Here is a 25,435-nt window from a genome sequence, read left to right as displayed (position 1 = left end):
ATATCAACTGGTTTAAGGGGTTTTCCCCCGAGATCTTCGGTTTCCCCTTCCATAAAAACTTGTTGAGGTTAACGGTAATAGTTAGTGTAGGGAGCTGTTGGTTCGAACGCGTGGCATGCACGGCTTGTCACCACCCTCCTACGCATTGTAACCCGGCCACCTGAATTAAAGGCTTCAAAATTCGCTTGATGACTTAGGCCTAAGGTGGTGCCTTGGGTATTAGCCTAGCCTAGCTGATTACTTAAAATTGTTCCAAAATAACCACTTACAATCACTTATTTTCCAAACATTTCCATTTAATAGACTGAAATGGAAATGTTTCGGAACAACAAATACTGTTTCAAAAATGTAGCCTTCTTAATTAATGGAAATTAAAGCAAACGGCGACTCTGGTGTAGAAGTCGTTTTAGGCACCTCTTCCAACTCACAAGGAGATTACCCGAGGTGGTTATCACCGATTTTGTTGAAACTCGGGGGTTAGGTTGACCTTATGATAGTATGAAAATTACCTAAGGGAAAAGTTGCAATGGGCTTTAGTTTTCCCATGGCAACGGAAAATGTTTATTACGTCTAAATAGAACGGTATATATAGAACTATAACTGCCGAATTTCAGTGGCGTAGCCAGGGTGGGGGCTCAGGGGGCACATGCCCCCCCCCGAAACGTATGGTCGTACGTACAAATATTTTTATTTTTTACTTTTTTTTTCAATGGTGTGCGACCCCCGAAACAAAATCCTGGCTACGCTACTGCCGTATTTACGGTATTTTCAACGGTCCATGCAGTTTCGTTTTAAAATCCTGGTCTCTCGAATTCCGAGGTGGGCAAAACTCGGAGTGAAATTGTGCAAGTAAATTTCCCCCTCACTTTTCTCACTCCATTCCCTAACAAAAACTAGGAAGGAAACAAAATTTTAAAATAGTCAAATGATAACGTCGTAAGATAACCATGGAGAGTATTATAATTTTTCAACTTAAACTCTACTAGGAGGACTTTAACCCAAATTAGACATCCCAAATTCCTATTCTTAAATAAGATTTTTTACTGCCGTGATTGATAAATTGGAAGACCCCAAGCATCTTATACGTCAAAGACGTTGGATTGACCGTCAGTCAATGTCAAATTGTCAAAACATTTTAAAGCTAGAGAGGAAAGTGTTTTATGTACGTGAAAATTGGACTTTTAGATGAAATCAATGGATTTTTCACTGATTCGGTTTAAGAGAAAAACATATCAAGCTTGTGGCTTTATTATTTGACATTTAGGCTCAGCTTCGGGACATGCGAGTTTGGCGTTTTTATGCTTTCCTTAAAAGTGCCTAGGAGGGTCCCACCTTCAGTAAATGCGGTACTACCAAGAGTATACATATACATTATGCGTATCAACAGAGATTGTAGAAAAAAAAAGTATTTTTGAAGGGTAATGAGTAAAGTTCTTCGGTGGTTAAACTGAGAAATGGCAGAAGCTTCACGTCCGGTGATTAAATTAAAACATTTCGCGCTGCGGTTACGATAGGTGGCGATATACTTAACTGGCTATTTTTGGTGAAATACGGAAAAGCATCCACGGGGGTTTTGGGAGCCGCGATTTGTTTTAAAGAGTAACAGAAGTGACTAGTTCAAAGAAATCCCACTTGTGGCGCTACAGTGATAATAGCATGGTAATAGCTTCAGTGTCGCGGTGCAGTTTGAGCAGTTTCTGAATTCTGACACGTAGTTTTCAACACTTCACATTTTTTAGAACGTGTGTTTTAATTCTTCAAACAGCTTTTTAATCAAATTATTTTGTTCGCAGTTCTGGAATCCAGTGGAAAGATTCCATCCGGACTTTTTGACGGGACAGCGTCCGATTTCGGCGACTTCGACGAATGTGTCAACGTGGAAGTTCCTAACGAACATTCGACGGAGAGCCTAAATGACGTTTTATTTCAAGGGAAGTATTGTCTGGTTGAAGCTGCAATGCCACAACTGTTGAGACTGCCGCCGACGTCGAAAGGCGATGGAGCCAACAATTCAATCATTCATCAGCTGAAGCAATCTGATACGGTAAGAACACCCGTTTATTTCACCATCCATTCTAACCTTTTCTATTTATGTTACACATATTTCACCACCCATTCGGACCTTTTATGTTTAGGTTACACACATTTTAACATCCATTCTGACGTTTTCTATTTAGGTTACACACATTCCAACCAACATCCATTCTGACGTCTCCTATTTAGATTATACATACTTCACCATCCACTCTGACTTTTTCTATTTAGGTTACACATATTTCCGAGGGGCTGATCACTCCGCGTAATCGGTGTACAGAGCCGTACCTTTGACTGTACTAATGGGATTACGCGTAATCTTTGAAGTCCCTGCCTTTGGCAGTGCTAATCTAAGCGTAATCCAGCGTAATCGGTGTACAAAATTTAAAGAAGTGGTTAGCCCCTCGCATATTTCACCATCCATTCAACCTTTCTTTTTAGGTTACACATATTTCACCATCCACTCAGACGTTTTCTCTTTAGGTTACACATTTCACCATCCACCCGCACGTTTTCTATTTAGATTACACATATTTCACCATCCATTCTGACCTTTTCTCTTTGGGTTACACATTTCACCATCCATTCTGACCTTTTCTCTTTAGATGACAAATATTTCACCAACCATTCTGACCTTTTCTCTTTAGGTGACAAATATTTCACCATCCATTCTGACGTTTCCTATTTAGGTTACACATTTCACCATCCGATTGGACTTTCTCAACTTAGGTTACACATTTTTACAATCCATTCCAACTCAATCATTTTTAGTGCAACTTATAAGCGATCAAATTATTATAATCGCGATCAGATTATACTCGTGATCAAAGAATTATACTCGCGTAAAATTATTATAATAACGATAAAAAATTTATAGTAATGATAACATTTTTATAATCACGATAAAAAATTTATAATAACGATAAAATTTTTATAATAACGATCAAATTTTTATAATCACGATAAAATTTTTATTATCAAGATCAAATTTTTATAATCACGACCAAAATTTTATAATAACGATCAAATTTTTATAATCACGATCAAATTTCTCAATAACAACTAAGTTATTGTAATCACGATCAAATTTCTCAATAACGACTAAGTTATTGTAATCAAGATTAATTAACTCATTTTAATCAAGCTATATCGTTGTTTTAATAATTTCAATCATTATTTAATTATTTCGATCACGATTTAGCCATTTCATTCCTGTTTAATATATTTAATCACAAATTCATACATGGAATCACTATTAAATCCGATATAATCTATTTAATTACCATATAATATATGGACTTATTATTGAATCCGATGTTATCTTTGAGGGTGTAATAATTATCGCGTTAGTGAACTGCACATCGTTTAACGGAAAATTTATGTTGGGAAATTATTCACAGCCTGGTATATTTACAGAGTTAAATGTTCTTGAATAATATTTTTCTAGATATATAAAAAGTTGTTACCTGTAAGAGATAGTGGACGTTATTTCTCAGCAAGAATTGGTTTGTGCGTGCCTTCCGTTTGCACTAAGAATGACGTCATAAAAGCACTAAGAATGTGTAAGTATTCTCTCAGATAAATACTGTTGCACCGATCGCTAGAAACTACTACTAGGAATGATCATCATATTAGATATTCCGCGTTACGACGTGTTGAACAGAGGCTGACTAAGTGGGCAGGTGGCAAAACCCCGCGGGTCCGCGACCAAGTTTTGATTCGGCTACCGGTGGTTTGCAAGCCAGGAGCGAATCCACGAAGGGAAGTTAGTGATTGAATTGGTGCAATCAAAATATTACCGATCTTTTTGGAGTTCGATAATGTCCCACAAGCACCCCTTGACTTTTGTACTTCAGAATGTTCCACCAGCACCCCCTCCATCGATTCGGAGTTGGCGAAAACTGGGACAGCGAGAGTACTATGCCCACTAGACTAAAATGTCGCCAGTCTTCCGCTGCTGTTCGCAGTTTTAACAATGGAAAACCTCTAGATTGAGAAGGAATTTTTTGCGTCGGAATATTAGTCAGCCCAACTGAAATTCATAAACTCGCTCGGTTTGTGCGAATGAAGTAATGAGTAGCTTAGAAAAAGAAAAGGTTCGGGAAAATGACCGATACGGTTCGGTTCAGTGATCGCTTTGAAAATTAATTGCATTAACAGCACTTGATACTATATTGTAGTTCATTTTAGCTCCTAAGCCTTGGTTGTTCAAACAGGTTTGTTTACCAAAATAATGGCCGTCGGCTTATCAGACATAGAGCTAATTGTGCGACGGCATAATCGGAATTTGAGATTCGGTGACATCAAAAATGACGTGAGATATTACGTAGAGTACGGATGACGCAATATCTGTGAAACAAACCGTTAGGGAAGAAATAGAGCTATTGGTATATTTATGAGTAATTATGTTACATAAAAGGGGATATTCATTCCTAGTAGTAAATATGAGTACCTTATTGCAACTATTCGGCCATTTCAAATCGATTTTACCATTGTCTACGCAGTTGCTGACCCTTTTGAATTGGACGCAAACTTGATTAGTTGTACCGTCAAGGACTCACGACAATGGGAAACGTATCAAATAATAATTGGGTAAGTTTGCCACTTTCCTTCTAATTTGCTCCGAAACAAAATTCTAAGGGTTGATAAAATCGAGTTGAGATAAAAATTATTTTACTATTAAAATGCCTATTATTGTCATTTTCATCAAAATTACTTTTAAGTACAGAGCACAATGGATTATTATTGTGAGGAGGTACGAGGTCTTTGATCAAGTATTTCTATATTCATTAAACTGAATATAACCGAACCTAATTAAATTCAAATATATTGCATTTTATTTTGGAAATTTTACAAATTATACCATAAAGATTTACATTTGTTTGTTATGTAGAATTAAGATCAATTTGGAACCCTCTTATTACGGGATAAAGTATTAATATATTTTTAAATTTAGGTGTATTTTCTTAATAATAATAACTGTGAGCGTAATAGGAACGTCGATCGATGTGGTGTTCAGGATGAACTACAATACATTATGGAGTAACAAATCATTTAATAAAGGTAAGGTTTTATTCCGAATGTTTCCAGAGTTCTGATTGCATAATATTAATTCATCTCTTATTTATTGTGAATGATCTTGAATTTGGTTCAACCAAAATTATCTAAACGCCATTAATGGGATAATAAAAATTAAAATAAATCCCAAGTCACAAACTTTCATTTTGGAATTATTGGTGTCGGAAATGATTGGACATATAATCCACTTTGTGCAGCGTTCAAAATCGATTTCCATGTTTGAAAATTATCCTATGACTTCTCGATTGATTTTACATGGTGATCTGTGATCTCAAACATCACAGGTCACAAATTGAATTTTATAATTCGATCTTCTCCATGATGTAGCACTTGGCACTAAATTTCATTCAACCAATGGATAGATAACTTTTCCTTCTACAATTAAATATCAGAGCTTCATAAACGTATCTTTATGTGTTCTCGAGATGTTGGAGAAAATTCTCAATCTGGGGGGATTTTTAAAATATGATTTAGGAGACTGAAATGAAAGTTTATGTGAAGCTTCTTGCACAATGTGTTTATTGACGGATCTATCCTAATGATTTTTCTCGAGAATCATAAATTTTATAATTTTTTTAACAGTTCATAAAGTTCTAGTGGGATTCTCTGTTTACTCGAATACACTGAAGTTGGTTTCTGTTGAAACGAGGAATTCATCCATGAACCTCGAGATGCTCTGTGGCATGAGGTTCCTATCCATTCTCTGGATCATTCTGGCGCACACGTATTTCTTCCCTGTGGTGCCTTTTTTCTTTCGTCTCAGTGAGTCATTTTCACACAAAAATATACATTTTTACAACTGTTATATTATAAAACCTAAATAAAACGATATTAAGCCAATTAACCTTTTCAGTTTACGTAGATGTAGGTAGTGGCCAACTCGAAAAGCCCATAATTTACTGAAACGGTTTCTTCAGAGCCATATGTTTATCTTTTAATTTACGTCAAATGATTTTATTTTAATTTACGTCAAATGCTTTCATATTAATTTACGTCAAATGATTTTTTTTAATTTACGTCAAATGATTTCATTTCAATTTACGTCCAATGATTTCATTTTAATTTACGTCCAATGATTTCATTTCAATTTACGTCAAATGATTTCATTTTAATTTAAGTCAAATGATTTCATTTTTATTTACGTCCAATGATTTCATTTTAATTTAAGTCAAATGATTTCATTTTTATTTACGTCCAATGTTTTTCATTTTAATTTACGTCAAATGCTTTCCTTTTAATTTACGTCAAATGATTTCATTTCAATTTACGTCAAATGATTTCATTTCAATTTACGTCAAATGATTTTATTTCAATTTACGTCCAATTATTTCATTTTAATTTATGTCAATGATTTCATTTTAATTTAAGTCAAATTATTTCATTTTAATTTATGTCAATGATTTCATTTTAATTAACGGCAATGATTTCATTTCAATTTTACGATTTAGAAATTACAGTAACCAGTACTATGCTTCTTTTACAGGACGATTGCTAAGTTACATAGAATTCAGAGGTCAGTTCTTTTTTGGAGCCATTAACAATGCATCAGTATCCGTGGATACATTCTTTTTCATCAGGTACGCGAAATTATTACCTAAAAGACCAACATAAAAACTAGTTGTTTCCAAAAAGATCAATAGACGAAACTCATGATATTTGTTATCGATTGGACATGCAACTGATTTTATACTTTTTAACACGAGGCAGGGCAGTCGAAAGTCATTTTATTTAACAGTCTACTTCTTCACTTGAATTTATCTGTAGCTGCTTCAATAACATAGTAGCAATAATATTTGAACTTATTCCCGTCTAAAATTTGAACTTTCCCGCCAAGAATAACAGTGAAATGGGTAACCTTGAATAATGTCACTCTTTGACCAAGAACGAACTCGGCGAATGACTAAAAGCGAGATTGGGAAAGAGTGAAGATTTTTATTTAGTTTCAGAATCTTTAAAAATCACCAGCGATTTGGCCCATGTTTACAAACAAGACACGCATATAAATGTTAGGTGACAAGCTACAAATATTAAACCTGACATTTTTCGCTAATATTACGAACGTGTTCAATATTTGGGTTGAATTATTTCCAATCGACTTTGCTCTGAAGGAAGGAAGCACGCAATTTAAATTATTGTCCAGTCGTTTATTTGCCCTAGGTAACATTCGAATATCCATCAGATTGCTATCGTGGATGGTGGCGTGACTAGCACTTTTTCCTCGCAGTACGAGGAGCCGGGTTCTATCCCAGCTTGTGGCACTGGATGAAAACTCTGAACTACTCCTTCGTTGAGTTTGCAAGTTCTCTCCCCACTTGTTACCCGTCCATAAAAACTTGTTAGCTGTAATGAGTAGCTGTTGGCTCGCGGGGCATAAAGGGCTTGCCACCACCCTCCTACGCATTGTAACCCACACACCTGATCTAAAGGAATAGCTGAACGGGCTCGCCACACACTAAGAGCCTGAGCTCGATTTGAGACTGAGCCCAGGCTTTGTTATGAGAATGTATACGCATTGTAACCCGGCCACCTGTTTCAAAGGCATTATAAGTCGCTTGATGACTTAGGCCCAGTGGTGGACTGGCCATAGAGTGAACCTGCCCGATGGTAGGTGGGCCTCACGTACCGTTCATGAAGTGGGCCCCTTAAACATGATAGCGTTATAGTTGGGGCCCTTTGTCTTCTGGCAGCCCAAAATATTAGACCCAGTCCGCCACTGCTTAGGCCTAAGGTTGTGCCTTGGGTATTAGCCTAGCTGATTATTATTATTATTATTATTATTAGTGATACGAGCCCGAGAAGAGACCAAAACGTTGTGGTCATTTAATTTGAGCCCGAGATGAGACCTTTATAATATAGCGTATTTTTGTGTGCTCGAGATGAGACCATTCAAATATAGTAAATTGCTGTGAGCCTGAGCCGAGTCCAATATAATATAGTGTATTCCTACGAGTCCGAGCTGAGAGCATATTTTTGTAACGAGCCCGATATGAGACCTTTTAGTTGTTCAGAGACGGTTATGTGTCCGTTTTTGCACGATTATGTTTCCCTTGGCCACTGGGGAGCGCTGCGGCACAGAGCAACACGTGCCGTAAAAGTAACGCTTCCTTTCTTAACGACACGTCCAACTTTGATTACGTGTTGTTTGCGCTATAGCTAAAGCGCAAACAGCGCGTGATCACAGTTGGCCGTGTCGCCCTTGAAGAGAGCTCTAGCCGCTCGGCTCTGGCCTACTCGTTTTCTGATTGGTCCTTCTAGAATTTTCGAAGATTGTTGTAGTGAAGAGAGTGCCAGGCGGGGTCACCCGGCTGTTTCGTTTGACTTATGATTTATACATCAATATGAAAAAACTATTAAGACTTAAAAAGATATTAAAAGACTGGAATGAACCCCGCGAGTTTTGCAAATTCTTATGAGACTGAGACGAGCCCTTGTTAGTAACAGAAATAAGTATGAGCCCGAGACAAGCAAGCTCAAAGGTTTAGGGAGAGAAATTGTGAGTTCGAGACGAGCTCTCGTGTTTAAAACCAAATATTAATGAGCCTGAGACGAGCTCTCGTAATTAGGGAAAAAAACTATGAGCCCGAGACGAGCTCTCGTAATTAGGGAAAAAAACTATGAGCCCGAGACGAGCTCTCGTAATTAGGGAAAAAACTATGAGCCCGAGACGAGCTCTCGTAATTAGGGAAAACAAACTATGAGCCCGAGACGAGCTCTCGTAATTAGGGAAAAAACTATGATCCCGAGACGAGCTCTCGTAATTAGGGAAAAAAACTATGAGCCCGAGACGAGCTCTCGTAATTAGGGAAAAAAACTATGAGCCCGAGACGAGCTCTCGTAATTAGGGGAAAAAACTATGATCCCGAGACGAGCTCTCGTAATTAGGGAAAAAAACCATGAGCCCGAGACGAGCTCTCGTAATTAGGGAAAAAAACTATGAGCCCGAGACGAGCTCTCGTAATTAGGGAAAAAACTATGAGCCCGAGACGAGCTCTCGTAATTAGGGAAAACAAACTATGAGCCCGAGACGAGCTCTCGTAATTAGGGAAAAAACTATGATCCCGAGACGAGCTCTCGTAATTAGGGAAAAAAAAACTATGAGCCCGAGACCAGTTCTCGTGTTTTTTGGGAATTTATTGTAAGACTGAGACAGACGAGACTAAGGTCAAATAAAACGTTTGGTGAGACTGAGCCCGAGACCAAGTCTTGGTGTGCAGCTATGTGTAAAGGCATTAAAAGTCGCTAGACAACTTGAGCCTACGGTGGTGTCTTGGGTATTAGCCTAACTAATTATTAATGCTTCTATTTGAACTGGCAGGTTAGTTAACCGTGCATATAATTAATTTTATCATTTCAGTGGATTCCTGGTGACTTACATTTTAAGGAGGAAGATTTCCAACAAATCCGACTCATTGAAGCTCCTGCGTTTCATTTTGCGTCGTCTGATTCGGTAAAAAATTTCATTCTCTAACCCCAAAAATTCATAAACGTTTTTATTAAATTAACACGAAATAGCACTAGTTAAATAACAAAGATCCGATTTTAGCACGGCTTTAAAAGGGAACTATGTATAAATATACAGTTGGAATGTCAAAGAATCCATTGAAAAACGTCAACTGTCCGACGTAGAACCATTTTTCAAATTCATTGTCTGGCTGCCGTTGCTAAGAAGACGCGACGAGAATAAATAAAAACAAATCCATTATTTTAAAAGGCACTATATAAACAGTAACTTGCAGGTCCTGGCTCTCGGAAATATTACTTCTTGGCGATTTCTTGGGAGGATGATTTATTGAAGTGTCTATTCACAAACGAAACGAGTCCAGGTGGCATAACGGAGCTAGCTTCTTCCAGGCAGCACCTGTGATCTACCGTCTCCTACAGACAAATTAAAGAGTCATAAGAACTTTTTTTCTGATCAAATCATCAAAATATAAGCAAACGATGCCAAAATTATATGAAAAGCAAGTATCATTAATTATAAAGTCAAATTTACGAATAACGATGAGGAAAAACTAATAGCGTCTGCTTTAGCCGCTACCAACCTAGCTTTCAATGGCGAACAAAGGGTGCATAGTGATAGTTTTCTTCCTTAGACCTTCCAAGTGTATACCTATATTGTTTCCTGGTTTTATTGTGGTTACTAGCATAGTTTTAGTAAATTTTAAATTATAAATGATTTGATTTGAAACATACGGGTCAACATTTGAAAATAGGCCTAGCTATAATAACGTAAAGCAATCGATTGATAGTCTTTTACCAGCAACTGTGACAACAATCGCTATTTTCATGATGCTTCCTCTGTTTGGAGACGGCCCGCAGTGGAAAGAGTTCGTCGAAGACAATGTCAAGGTTTGCGAAAGTACCTGGTGGAGAAACCTTCTCTTCATTCAAAACTTTTGGGACATTAAACAAAATGTGAGTTTAGTTGGGTTTCACCTATGTTTACGCGCTACAATAGTAGACAGGTTAAGCTCAAAAACGTGTAGGGAAACTTGTAGACGGTACAGGTGTACATTCATAGAGTAGCCCACTAGCATAGAGTGGAAGGCTCTTATGGAAGCGCGTGAAACATTAATCCTTACGGGCGAGCTTGTTTTCGAGGCGGGAATAAATATAGTCCGAGGAGCGATGCTGTTGTTTTTACATTTTTGAGAGTAGAAACTTACTTTTTTATCCAGATATTGTACATTACCTTTAGGCCAACTTGTTTATTTCCTGCCTCGAAAACAAGACGCTGCGTACGAAAAGTGTTAACAAGTTTCGCTGATAGCCTTCCACTCTATGTGAGTGGTTTACTCTATGTGTACATTGTACATTCCCAGATTTCAGTCGGGGATACAATGCTTGCATTATGGAAAAATGTGGGTAAAGGATTAAACACGAATAAATGTTTAAAGAAAGCAATTTAATCGATTTAAGGTATTGGGTGTTAAAGTAGGGTACACGAAGATTGTTACTTTTATACTCTACCAAGTACTTACATTATTATATTTTAGGAGTGTAGTTGTAACTTTATCGTGTACAATCACTACCCGCTGCAGTGTGTATTCAGAGTCTAACAGCCATAGGGCGTTTAAGGTCAAAATTCAATGAATCACAGTGAAATGTAGAGTGCAAATGGCTTAAAGCAACTGTCGGCTCTATCATTGCCACCTGTATTATGATGTTATTAGAGATGGCAATTATTCTTACCGATTCTTTGAAAAAGGACTTTGCTGGAGAGCGTGGTGCCATTTATTAATGTCAAAGGAAGCTAAAATTCAAAATAGCGAAACAATAACATCGTCAGAGAACCATTGTAAAGTATTATAAATAGACAAGTTATGCTCTGCTTAGTGGATCTTTTAATCTAAATTATATATATTATATATTATATAATATATTATATTATATATTATATATTATAAATTCTATATTATATATTATAATATTATATATATTAAAGATTACTTTTATTTACGTTTTTGTGAAATTTACAAACGAGCCAATCAACGTGAAGTGTAGTTTTACGTCCCGAATTTTGGGTTAAAATGTAGCTTAAGCATCTTGTTTTGCTTTTGACGCTCGCGACATCTGTTGAAAAAAGAGCTACTTCACGTAGATGAAAATAAATTCATGGTAATCAGTCTCTTTATTTATCCTTTTTACAATATTTAGCAAACAAGAAAATGACATTAAAATAGATTATCTATATAGACCGCCAACGAAGCTCCCGGAGGAAACGTGCTCAAAATGGAAGCAGCGTTACCCCGTTGCACGGCTATCGCAATACGTTGCACGAGGTATTCCACGGAGCGTGGTTCAGATGTGGCATCTCGAATTTTACGCCCTATGGCGTGGATGAGAGCCAAGGCGTCGCGACCGAAGGAGCCCAGCGTTTCGATAGCCACGGCCTTAAATTGGTAGCGGTGTTCAAGGCCCGAATATTTGGCTATTTTCCTCTTCTCAGCCTGGGTGGCGGCCCAGAGAGGGGCTGTAGAGGAATTGGCCAAATAAGAAGGCGCTAGCGGGTCAGTACGGGTGAAGTCCCACACCAACGATTTGCCACCCGACCATGGTACCTTAGTCATCCCGTCCGGGCGTTTACCGTCATCGCGAGAGAGGCCGCGCGGCTCGAGATCGGAAGGAACTCCGGCCGACACGAGGGCGCGTTTCAGGATGTCGTTCACGGCACCGTGACGTGACAAGCGACCCGCACTGCGTTTACAGCTTAAACCGTGGGTACCGAAGGAATCAACATGACCCCCGCAAATACACGTATGAGGCACTCCGATTTCAGCTCCCAACCGAAGGCCGACCGCGATTCTAAAAGAATCATCATCTAAATGAATGCCCAAAGATGGCGACGGAAGAGTGTTCAACCAAGCACCCGATTCCTTTGAGGAGGCTGAAAGCAAGCGGGCCTTATCGCGGTCAGTAGACGCGTCACCGAGCAAAAAATCGAGGTATTTGCGGTAATTGGACCTTCCCATTCGCGTTGATGGCACCGCTTATCCGGAGAAGGCGGGGTTGAAGCTGAAGTGAGTTCCCACTCAGCGAGGGCATCGAGAGCCAACCCATTGGGCAAAGTCTTAATGTGGTTTGGGAGAATGTCATTAACCAAATCTATCACACTGTGACAAGATGACAGGTAAGCCGGCAAGGCAAGTTTAGAAGCGTGGCGGATTCCCAGACCGCCTTGAGCTACCGGGAGCGAGGCCTGCTCCCAGGGACCCTCGTCCATCAAAGTATTGGTAACGTTTTGAAGGGCCGAACGGAGCGTGTTATCGAAAGAGCCCAGGCCGTCTTTAAAGAGCAGAACAGGAGCACTGCGGAGGAGGAAAAGCGGCTTAGGTATGGCCAACGAGTTTTTCAATAAGAAAAATCCGTGGTGGGCCGAGACGTGCTGAAGGTTCGCAGACATGGTGAACAAAGACTGGCATTTAGTTTCCACGGACTTCGAGATGGCTTCTTGCGAGAGGGGAGAGCCCAAAAGAATAAAATTGGAGCGATCAACAATTTCGATTCCAGGGGCCGCCGATTCAAACATGGACGTGAAGTGAGACGCTTCGACCCCGCCAGCATTGAGGATTAAGAGCTCACATTTCGATAGATTAAGCTCGAGACCGACGCCAAGGGAAAGCTCTTTCAGGAGAACCAAGTCATTCAGGACTAACTCAGGATTGCCTCCCAGCGATAAATCATCAAGATACCAAACATTAAATTCGGATTTCATATTTAACGCTATTTTTTGAACGATTAAGCAAAAAAGAGCGGGGTCTAGAGGATCCCCTTGCTGAACGCCTACTTCCAACGAAATTAAGGACTCGCCAAAGTTTAGGTGGGTCGAAAAACGATAACATTGGCGTAAAAAAGGATAAAGTATTGGGAGCTCATTGTAGATGCATTCGAGGAGGCGATCTCGACGAACAGTGTTAAAAGCGTTGCGAAAATCTATTTTAAGTAATAATTTGGCATCTGAGTGGGCGTGGTTGACATAGCGCCAAGCAGCGTGGGCTGCGGCTTCGGCCCCACCGCGCGTGCCAAAACCCAACTGCACGGGGCGAAGAAGAGGGCCAAGTGAAGGCATAATGAGTGAGCAACCCAACTTGGCGACTAGGCGGCGGAGAGTATTTCCCACAGCAATCGGGCGTAAGCCACCATCCTTTTTCTTTAAAGCGCATAACGAGGCTCCGTATAAGATCGGACAGATGTCGGAAGGGACTTCACCGGCCAGCATCAGATTGCATAGGCTGGTTAGAGATTTACGTAACGACTCCCCAGCCGTTCCCGTACCATTGGAAATTAAATCCTTCAGGTGCTGGGGTCGCAAGTAGTCTTGGCCGGCCGCGGAACCAGACGGAAAGGAGAGGATAGCGGAGTGGACGTCAGGTAGTGTTAAGTTAGGTCGCGATATTGAAGACAAATCCGAGGGTTCGTACGAGAAGTCTTGGTGGTTCGTACCCGGCGGATGTTTGCGGCGCAGGACGTCGAGCGTTTCAGCGTCGAACTGGGCAAAAGAGTCGACCGATGAAATGACACGAACTGCTCCTGAGATATCCCCATCAGCTATCTGAGCTTCCACGATCTTACCGATTCCATCGGGCCTTGGGGCTATAGTCTAACTTGGGGATTTAGCCACCAGATGGAGTCTCTTCTGATCATTTTTCATTGACTTTTTAAAGAAACGTGTAAATAAATTCTACTTATTCCTGAAACTTGAATTTAACAATTTAAAACGGTTACACTTATAATAAATAATATGAATTTCTCAATACTTTGAGAATCACGCTCGGAGAATCAAGATGACTTAAATACCAGGGCTGCAAAGACGATTCTGGTACAGACGTGACAAACAATCAACTTGGATCATTTATGATTAATCTTAAGGCGGCATTTCCTTATTTTATTTCCTTCTTACAAAGTCAATTTCAATGAACTTTGCCCTTGGAATTATTTTTTCCTCTACGGCAGTGTGTCCAATTATAAAATAAAAAATCTCCATACTCGAGAGAAAAATTATCAGATTTCCTCCTAAACTGATAGAAAAATTATCCGATATCCTCCTAAACTGATAGAAAAATTATCCGATTTCGTCCTAAACTGATAGAAAAATTCTCCGATTTCGTCCTAAACTGATAGAAAAATTCTCCGATTTCATCCTAAACTGATAGAAAAAATTTCCGATTTCGTCCTAAACTGATAGAAAAATTCTCCGATTTCGTCCTAAACTGATAGAAAGGTTCTCCGATTTCCTCCTAAACTGATAGAAAAATTATCCGATTTCGTCCTAAACTGATAGAAAAATTCTCCGATTTCATCCTAAACTGATAGAAAAATTCTCCGATTTCGTCCTAAACTGATAGAAAAATTCTCCGATTTCGTCCTAAACTGATAGAAAAGTTCTCCGATTTCCTCCTAAACTGATAGAAAAATTATCAGATTTCCTCCTAAACTGATAGAAAAATTCTCCGATTTCCTCCTAAACTGATAGAAAATTATCCGATTTCCTCTTAAACTGATAGAAAATTATCCGATTTCCTCCTAAACTGATAGAAAATTATCCGATTTCCTCTTAAACTGATAGAAAATTATCCGATTTCCTCCTAAACTGATAGAAAAATTATCGCTTATTATTTGAGCATGCGCAGAGACCGATTTTTGCCTAATTTGAGGAAGAGCGTCTCCTCTCTTGGGAATGGTGGCCACATATCAATGAATGACAGAATGACAGAATGACAGAATGACAGAATGACACAGGTTTTGTACGGTAGTCAAAGAGTCTTCGAAGTTTAAATTTTGCGACCTCCTATTGAATTTTTGCTTTCAACTATCGAACCTCCTATGAGAGTCAACCTCCTGTTTTTCCTGAAATCTCCTAACTTGGCCACACTGGCGAGTCTTCGGCCGAAAAGGCGTCATTGGTGTGTGGTACCAGCTTAATTAGAAATCAAAATATATAAATTTGAAATCGTTATTCTCCAACAGCTTCTGTAATGCCTATATCTAATATCATAAGTCAATTATTTTTTCCGTAAGTGTGACATAACTAGTGGTAGCCGTATGTGGAGTGACATCAGTAGCGTGGACATGATTTTGCGTCGGGGGGGGGGGGGGGGCACAACTGAAAATATAAAAAAAAACAATGTGAAAGGGATTTCGAACACGCGCAGAATTCCTCTCACATTTCTAACAATAAACGATCTATAGTCTAGCTAGTTCCTCGCGATAACGTCATTTTCTTTTCATGGTAACGATTTCAATTGCACGAGGAATATAAGAATTTTCCATACATGGATCACTAATTGTATGCTTCGTGTGAAACAAGATTTCATTCAAATTATTTCTACGAAAATCTTAAACAAATGCAAACTCATGAGTCCATATGTTACTTATTTCTTTATGGATAAAATTATTAGATTTAAATATTTTTCGCTAAGCCTTGGTCACAAAAAACCGTTCTTTAAAACTTCACCAGCGAAAGCGATTGTGTGGTTAACACGTTGTTTAAATATTTTTGATATTCACACGGAGCAACTCGGTTCAATGCGAGTCTTGTTGACCAATGATATGTTTTGCAAAAACGTTGTTTCGTGTTAATAAAACTTTAAAGCCTAGTTCCCACTTAGCGAAAAAAACAATTTTCCCAGCTGAAAATTGACGCTCGCGAATAAAAGTTGCGATTTTTTTCAAATTGGCCGCTAAAGTCGCGTCTCCGCGGTATCTAGCGAATGTTCTATTTTTTGACGTCCACACCTTGGCGCTAAAAAGCTTCAGCCAATCAGAAAACGCGTTCCCTCGATCTATTCCGCTCCCGTCCGTCACTTCTTAAGCCTAGGTCTTTAGAAAAGCAGCCCAGCCAACTTGACCAAGATACTGAAGTAAAGGTAATTATCTCACGAATAGAATCGATTATTTATTGAAATTATCAACAGAAACATCCATTTGGTTCATTTTGAACTGATGTTTTATGTTAGGCCTAAAAACCCGCACGAGTTGTTTTCAGCGTTTTTAAATTTTCGCGCTAAAGTGAGAACCGCTTCCCCAGCGACCGAAAAAACGCGTCTTTTTTCGTTGCGCGAAAATTTTATTCGTCTCGAAAATTCGCCAAGTGGGAACTAGCCTTTAATCTGTTAATTCCGTAAAACAAACAACATTAATATTGTAGTTAATATAGAGCTACCGATAAAATTAGCAAATTTGTAATTAGTGCATCTTTTGCAGTGTTTATTCCACATGTGGTTCTTATCAGTGGCTATGCAGTACACGTTTTTAACAGTTTTGTTTATATGGCTTTTGTTCAGGTAATGTAATAAAGTTTAATTTCATTATTTTACTTATTGCTTTTAGATATGATAAATGTGCATACACTTTTTATAATTTTAATTCGTATTATTATTTATTTTATTTATTCAAAATATTCCCAGAAAACTAAAGTTTGGAGTAATTGCGGTTGTTTTAACATCGCTGTTGTCTTGTATTAGAACTGCGATTGTAAATGTCAATGAAAACTTCCCTCCAACAGTAGCCCTAACAGTTCTGGATAGCAGGTAAAAAGTCGTTTTTTAATATTTATAAATTGTTTATTTTATTTTGTGTTCTTTTTATTACGATGAAAAGGAAGTTTTAATTTAGGGTTATCTAAATTTGGTTAATAGACTGAGAGGACTGATAAATAATGGTTAATAATGGTAAATAATGGTTAAAAAGGTAAATAGTGGTTTAATATGATAATATGTGAAATTAAGAAAATTATACCAAAAACGGAATGTATCAACTTTAGAAAATCTTAAACTTTATTTTATTTACTCTAAATGTAGCTTTAAGTTTTAACTACTGTAAATATTTCATGGAAATATATAATCTACAATTACTTACCACTTTTCCCATTTTATACCATAACGTTATTTACCATTATTTACCACTTTTCCCATTTTATACCATAACGTTATTTACCATTATTTACGACTTTTCCCATTTTATACAACAACATTATTTACCATTATTTACCACTTTTCCCATTTTATACCATAACGTTATTTACCATTATTTACCACTTTTCCCATTTTATACCATTACATTATTTACCATTATTTACCACTTTTCCCATTTTATATCATAACGTTATTTATCATTATTTACCACTTTTCCCATTTTATACCATAACGTTATTTACCATTATTTACCCCTTTTCCGATATTATACCATAACGTTATTTACCACTATTTACCACTTTTCCCATTTTATGCCATAACGTTATTTACCATTATTTACCCCTTTTCCGATATTATACCATAACGTGATTTACCACTATTCACCACTTTATTTACCACCGGTCTGTTAAATACTACTTTCTGAACGCTGGCTAGACATCTTTAGCTACATTTCGATCATTTATATCGACGGTATCAATGATTTATGTGATTATCCTCTTTCAGTTCTTGGGATGAAATATTGAGTAAAGTGTACATCCGACCTGAAACACATTTTGGGCCTTATGGAATTGGCCTGCTTTTGGGATATTTCATCTCGAAGAAAGATTCACTTGCTTTTACCAAAGTAAGTTACTTTGCATGTGCCAAATTTATAATAATGTGCATTTCCAAAACTTAATCCATTTATCAATGGTAAATTCTATAAATAAAATAATTTCGCCAAATTAGGTTCAATCACATTGATAGACTTCAGTTTTAGGGAACCAATGAGTTGTTTAATTTTAGGGGGAAGGAGTTCAGTATGAGGGCAACCCTAAACGGTAAGTCCTATTTTGCGGAAAGAATATTTTGCATACTTTTGCAAAACTAGTGCGAACTGGCCATTTTCAAGAATAGCGCCCCCTCCTATATATTTGTTTTGATTGTGCTATAATATAGTATTTTTCTCAAGGAATCTATTGCCGTTAAACTTATTTTTCGGAAATGAATACTTAAGGAGATATAGTTAATTAAATATTATCCAAAGACTATACATTGGCGCCTGTTTAAATTAACTATATCTCCTTAAGTATTCATTTCCGAAAAACAATTTTAACGGCAATAGATTCCTTGCGAAAAATACTATACTATAGCACAATCAAAACAAATATATAGGAGGGGGCGCTATTCTTGAAAATGGCCAGTTCGCACTAGTTTTCCAAAAGTATGCAAAATATTCTTTCCGCAAAATAGGACTTCCCCTTTTCTACACTTTTTCAAGAGGGTAATAATCCAATAATACTAATAATAAGCTAGGCTAGTACTCAAGGCACCACCTCAGGCCTAAGTCATGAAGCGACTTTTAAAGCCATTAATTCAGGTGGCTGGGTTACAATGCGTAGGAGGGTGGTGGCAAGCGCTGCATTCCACGCGATCGAGCCAACAGATCCCTACACTAACTATTACCGTTAACCTCAACAAGATTTTATGGAAGGGGAAACCGAAGAGCTTGGGGGATGTAAACCCCTTAAACGAGTGAGGAGATAACTTGCAAACTCAGTGCTACAAGCTGGGATCGAACCCGGCTCCTCTTGCTGCGAGGCGAAATTACTCACTACTCCGTCATCTCACTTAGCCTGTCTATTCTCCCCAAGTAGAAATGAATACTTGCAACGTTGTACTCAATAATCAGACAAATTAAATAATTTATTTTCAGGTTCAACAAGTAATTGGATGGCTGTTGACCTTCTTTTCGATGTCCATTTGCGTGTTCGGTCTTTATCAGTACAATTACAGCGGTGGACAATACGTGGTTCTGTCGGCATTGTACGCTTCGCTGAACAGGCTGATTTGGGGCTTGGCCTTGGGCTGGATCACCGTCGCTTGCGTCACGGGTCACGGAGGAGTCGTCAACAGGTTCCTGAGCTGGAAGGCTTTAGTTCCCCTCGACAAGCTAGTTTATTTCTCGTATTTGTTGCATCCCGTCCTGATGTTCTACTACCACGGCCAAGCGAGAGAAAGGCTTTATTTGGGTCACGCTGAAATGGTGAGATTTTCAAACCTCGAAGCTACTTGCGAAACCCAGGGCTCGGCGTTCGGATAGGACATTTTCCGTTCATTTCTTTTATATCCGTATCCGAAAATTATTATTAATTATTTGTTGCATATTAAATCGAATAATAGTCGTGAACAGGAATCCATACCTCTACTGGGAATGTTTATCCTGCCGTATCGCGTATGGTAAGATCAATTTGATGGCTTTGGCTCCGCCTACGAGAGAAAAAATCCCCTTTGCGCGCGTTCCCTTCACGTTGTTGTTCGTTAAAGGGGAATTGTCACCACCCTAAAATTGGTTTAAAACCATTTAAATGGATAGAGGACGTTCGAAAATGGTTATACAAAAAATTTCATGTTAATATATTTCCAGTATTTGATTTATTATTAGCAACCAAATTTCGTGTTTTATCCCCCCCCCCCCCGACTTGAGAATCTCAAACCGCTTGGTTGAACCATAGAGGAATTAATAAAGGAGATGAAAAGGGGAGGCGCAGTCGCTCCCCAGCCGTAAGGATCTCCACCCACAACAGGGAGAATTGGGGGAAGACATAAAAGGGGGGTACCCTGGTAAAAATTTGTCACGTGAACAAGAAATGAAAGCTTTTCGTGCCCTCTATTGTAGAAAATTTTAACCACCGCACCAATAATAAATATTTTGTTTGCAAAAAAAATACCTGGTAATCTGTGTACCGCGTGTTCTATGGTTATTTCTTTGTGCTCTTTAGGATATCTAAAAGCAACGCGCGAAAACAAAGTTTTATCATTTATTTAAATTTTAATTATTTGCAATATGGACCATAATTATCACGACGTAAGTATTAAGTTTAAAAAACCCTCAAAGGCGCAACGGAGAAACATCGATAAAGGTAAGCCTTGTCCTCCTAATTCTATTATTCTTCACACGTTTTCTTAACCCTCGTCATTTTCAAACTCAACCGTTTTTTTATTTTTTTTAAAAGTCTCTTTTCTTCATGGCCAGAGGGAGCCAGGTAGCTTGCTCACTTTATCACGTGACAAAATTTTACTAGGGTAAAATCTCTCTCCGTTCACCCGTTTGGGGGAGTGTGGCATAAAAAGCCAAGCAGAGCTTCGACGGTTCTTTCATCTCCTCTATTTATTTCTCGATGGTTGAACCATCTCGTGAATGAAATATTATTTTCCCCGGTTTTATCGTTCTTCGGTCGGAACTGTCGTCTGCTACGACATTCTCCTTGGCTTTTTAACCGAGTTATATATTCGTAGATTGTAGTTTATCGGGTTTTTAAAATGCCTTACACGCCGCCCTTTCTCAAATTTTTGCCGCTGCACTCTTTTGGCGCTGCACGTAGGTTCAACCGCGATTTCTGAAATTTTTGGAGCCGTTTGATGTAGGTTGCGGAAAAAGTAGCGTAACTTTTTAAATACTTTTCCAATAACTATAAAATTTCAGGGACATAATCATTAATATATTTTCTATCATTCTGTAAAAAAACCTCGTAAATTTTGGGTTTTGGTTACAATTCCAATTTAAGTTAACATAGTGACGTCCAAAAAACCGTCAGCCACATCTATACGAAAATCTGCCACGATAAGCATTCCAAGTAGAGGTATGGATTCCTGCCTGGAATGATGTGCTCGATATTGAGTAGTACACCTTATTTAAAGCAAATGTTGGCTTCTACCGTAGAAATTGAAACAAGATGAGTCAGTGGCGTAGACAAGGGGGGGTTTCCGGGTCTATACCCCCTTAGGCCTACCTTTGGCTGTACTAAATTTCCACCCCCTTCTCGACCACCCTCTAAATATTCACATACTTCGACCCCCCTTGACGGGGGGCGGAGTGGTTGGAACTTTCGCCTCGCAACAAGAAGAGCCCGGTTCGATCCCGTTTCCTTGAACTCTAAGCAAAACCCAGGGCCGTGCAGAGACATTTCGGACCCTAGGGCCAATTATTTCATCGTGGGCCCTTCTAACCGAAATTTACAAGGAAAAGGCGATGTTTCACTATCGTACCGGGTCCTTAAGAAGCGTGTTTGCGGGCCCTTTTCCCCCGGGCCCCAGGAATTTCGGCCTCCCTGCCCCCTCTGCACGGCCCTCACAAAACCATTATTGCCTACCTCGAAGCCTCGAAAATATTAACATTAAGGGAAAAGGTTTGCGGGTTAACTGTTTAATACCTTAAAATTGTACAGAACATTATTATTTATTTAAGAAATAATAAGGGGTCCAAAAAATAGAAGCCCGCTCCTACACTTTGCGTACAAAAAGACCAAAAATACTGTGATACGTTTTCTGTGAGCCGAACTTTTGATTGTTAGACAAAAATAGGACAATAATGTTTACTTCACTAACAAGGAGACATCCCGAAGTGTAACCCACAGATTTTGTTCAAACTCGGGGGATTGGTTTCATGTAACTTGAAAAATCCTAAAGGGAATTTATTCAATAGGCAACCGTTTTACATGGCAACGAAAAATGTTTTTGACAACAAAAAATTAAAATTTTTCCCATTGAAAATAACATGGGATTCTGACCGATTCCTATGGCCCCCCATGTGAAAATTTTGAACAAATTTCAAAATTTTTAAAATTCCAAAAATAGAAAAATAGATAAAAAAGTGACCGAAAAATCAAAATTGATCCACTTTTAATCAATTTGAACAAAATGGGTGAAAATGATCCAAAATGGCTAAAATTGGAAAAATGTGAGAGAAAATTTTAAATAGTACAAACATTGTAAAAATATTTCGAAATTGTTTGAAATAAATTATTTTGTTCAAATTGATCAAAAGTTGATCAATTTTGATTTTTTCGTCATATTTTTATCTATTTTTCTATTTTTGGCATTTTAAAAATTTTGGAATCGGTCAGAATCCCATGTTATTTTCAATGGGAAAATTTCTATATTTTGTAGTCAAAAAAATCTTTTGGCAAAATGGTTGTTCATTGAATAAATTCCCTTTAGAATTTTTCAAGTTACATAAAGGTCTATCAATCCCTCGAGTTTGAACAAAATCGGTGGGTTACACTTCGGGATGTCTCCTTGTAAGTGGTTTTGCGTTTCTGGGAAAAAAATAAGAGATGGCGCTGAAACACGTCTCTTGCTGGTGTTGTCAGAAAATATTTTTATTTCAATTTCACGTGATTTAGTTAAACTCATTGTACTGTTAAAGTTGAGAGCAGCGCGCGCGCTTTTAAAAAACTTACTCGCGCTGTAATATTAGCTCTAGGAATAAAACGATATTTTAGCGCGTTACATTTGAATTTTGCTATTTTTTAAGAAAGTTGCTCACCAAGACCGTAGCGACTTCGCACGTCAGTGAGGCTAACTACTCAAAAATATAAAATGAGTTCCTTGGGTTAGCGGTGCCATTTTCAGTCGTAAACTAGATTTATGTCAAACCTATGGAGAGCAGTTTTAATTTTAAAAATCAGTCCACTAGTTAAGATTTTTTCTAGGCCGCCAGTTTCCAAACACTATAGTTAGTAAAATATTTAAAATTAAATATTAAAAATAAATTCGAATATAAATCTTCAATCATTGACTAGTTAAGGGTTATTGCTGACTTCCCCCTTATTTTAAAAAGCACCGAAAATTATATTCAAGAAGTAACTATAACAAAATCTCGATTTTTGGGCAATACTCTATAGGACGCATATTATACATATTTGGTTTGTCAGAATATCTGCCTTTTTCAAACGCAAAAATGTTTCTACCGTGACCCCTAGTGGACACGTTGGCTTCCTATTGCGGTTTGGAAGATTTTGATTTTTGCAATGGATAGATTTCTTCCTTTTTTAAGAGACATAAGATTGAATCCACACCTATTAACATTGTTCGCCAACATTAACAATTTGGGAAATACACGATTTTAATAAGAAATTGAGTTTCGAATTCATTGTGCAAATTAATTTTCTCCGTAAAAGGTTTATATTTGAAATATGCGTGTTTTAGTTAAAGTAAAATTGGTAATTTCCCAGAAAAATTAAATTTTGAAAAATCAGCTTGGCTAATACCTAAGGCGACTTTTAAAGCCATTAATTCAGGTGGCCGGGTTACAAGCCTTCCATACCACGCGAGCCAACAGCTTCCTACAGCGGTTACTCATCGGCGTCATCGTCAAGAGTTACTAAGCGTGATGAATTTATGTTACCAAGAATGTATTTATTTATACCTAGGGAGAATGTCTATGTCGAGACGGTTTTTAGCCTTTCTCTCAATCCACCCGTTGGTCCCCCCAGTACGCTCTTCCGCTTAAAATAAAACGAATAGTCCCGGTATTTCATTGGCTGCTTAAAATTTACGTCACCTAACGCGATGGAAATCAAACGCCGGTGACGTTTTGTCAAGGCGTTCAACGTGCCCGGCGATTGTCGCAACATAATCATTCTTCCTAATAATAAGTAAATACATTCTTGATGTTACTGTAACTTCTTCAGAAAAAAATTATTTTATCCCGTTTTCACAAAATTTAAATAGAATAGGCTTTCGAAAAGTGGCATCGATGGCGCCACAATAAACAAAAGGAGTATTTGTATTTGTGTATAACAAACCTAGCTAACCTCTCCGTGCAAGATTATAAAATATAATACGGCACTGAAACATAAACGTTGAAATTAGATTTTCGCGAAACTCGTGAACTGCCTAATTTTCCTCCGCTAAGAAGGCGCTGGAACTGAGTTAAATTCAAACGCGGGTGTCACCCATTAATTACTCGAGTATAATAAAACTAAATTAATTTGATTGTTTGACCTGATTTCAGATCCTCCATTTCTTGGGCTACACTGTTCTTTCATTTTTATTGGCCTACGTATTTCACGTCACGATCGAACTTCCAATCGGCCAGTTGGACACCTTTCTCTTCAGACGATCACCCGCCGAAAGTCAGAATTGTGACGAGGTCAACAACATCGCCAATAATTTGACAGAGTGTAACAAGAACGCTGGAAAAATCGAAGCGTCGACTCAAACACAAAAATATCTCTACCTATAAGATGAATCATTTAAAAGTTTTATATAAACCTCGTTGACACCTCAAAAATAATTTCGACCTCATAATGAAGTTTACATACACGCCGCTAATGAACTTGGCGCTGCCTGTAAATTTCAGGTAAATGTTGTCGATGAATCTCCTTCCCCAGCTAATTTTTACTTGACGCCAAGACTGATGATTGAAATTAGACGGTTACTTTGTCATAATAATGACACATTTTTAATCGCAACAGAAAATTTACTACTATAAGACCTTATTTTGAAATTTTATATTAAAAACTACATAAAGTACTACCTCACCAGTTGATGTATAGTGTTTTGTTTATAAGTTTATAGAGCCTTAAATGGACAACCTATTATTACAGTATTTTTGTGTTCTGTGTTGTTCAAAATTGATTATGTCCAAACTGGAACAAAATGTAAATTCAAAGTTTCGTGTATAAGAGACTATTATTTTAGAAGACTTTTATTTCATAAGATTTGTGACTTTGTAACAATAATTAGAAATGCGACATCATATTTCATCGGATTCATCCCATTGTTGTTCACGTACATGTATGACTTTATAATCTATGTAATGTACTAAAACCTCTTTCGCCAGTTGCACTTGAAACGGGTATACAATTGACTATATTAAAATGTTTTAGAGAATCTCTGTATTAATCCTTCATTTGACAAAAAAGTTTACATTTTGCAGCAATAGACGCTTCCATAAAACGCATTCAACGATTCACCAGGAAATACTAATACATAGAGCGTGGATGGTGCAAGCTACTCTTTACATGGTCCTTGTAAGTGCTGGCAAAAACGCTGCTATGGTGAGAGCTTCGATGCGGACATTGCCCCCTGGATTAAGAGAAGGCCTAGAAATGGGCAGGTGTTGAATTTTTGAAACTGGCAAA

The 25,435-nt window shown here is 37.9% G+C and overlaps 1 protein-coding gene across 1 annotated transcript; it reads left to right on the top strand.

The window, feature by feature from the left end:
- The first annotated feature begins 947 nt into the window (after positions 1-947).
- On the top strand, positions 948-24,705 carry LOC149960314 (nose resistant to fluoxetine protein 6-like). Its single transcript, XM_090167443.1, has 14 exons — positions 948-954; positions 1,794-2,044; positions 3,482-3,596; positions 4,539-4,626; positions 4,991-5,097; positions 5,695-5,874; positions 6,596-6,689; positions 9,467-9,559; positions 10,362-10,527; positions 16,816-16,895; positions 17,019-17,141; positions 18,030-18,150; positions 19,222-19,551; positions 24,304-24,705. The coding sequence occupies exons 1-14, from the start codon at positions 948-950 to the stop codon at positions 24,532-24,534; spliced, it is 1,986 nt and encodes a 661-aa protein (XP_090023569.1). The 3' UTR covers positions 24,535-24,705.
- The last annotated feature ends 730 nt before the right edge of the window (positions 24,706-25,435 follow it).

The sequence above is a fragment of the Leiobunum rupestre genome, chromosome 2 (genome assembly GCF_980474605.1).
Source record: "Leiobunum rupestre chromosome 2, qqLeiRupe1.1.hap1, whole genome shotgun sequence".
Taxonomy (NCBI): domain Eukaryota; kingdom Metazoa; phylum Arthropoda; class Arachnida; order Opiliones; family Sclerosomatidae; genus Leiobunum; species Leiobunum rupestre.
Note: the sequence above shows the minus strand (reverse complement) of the source record. Positions and strands in the feature narration are given on the sequence as shown.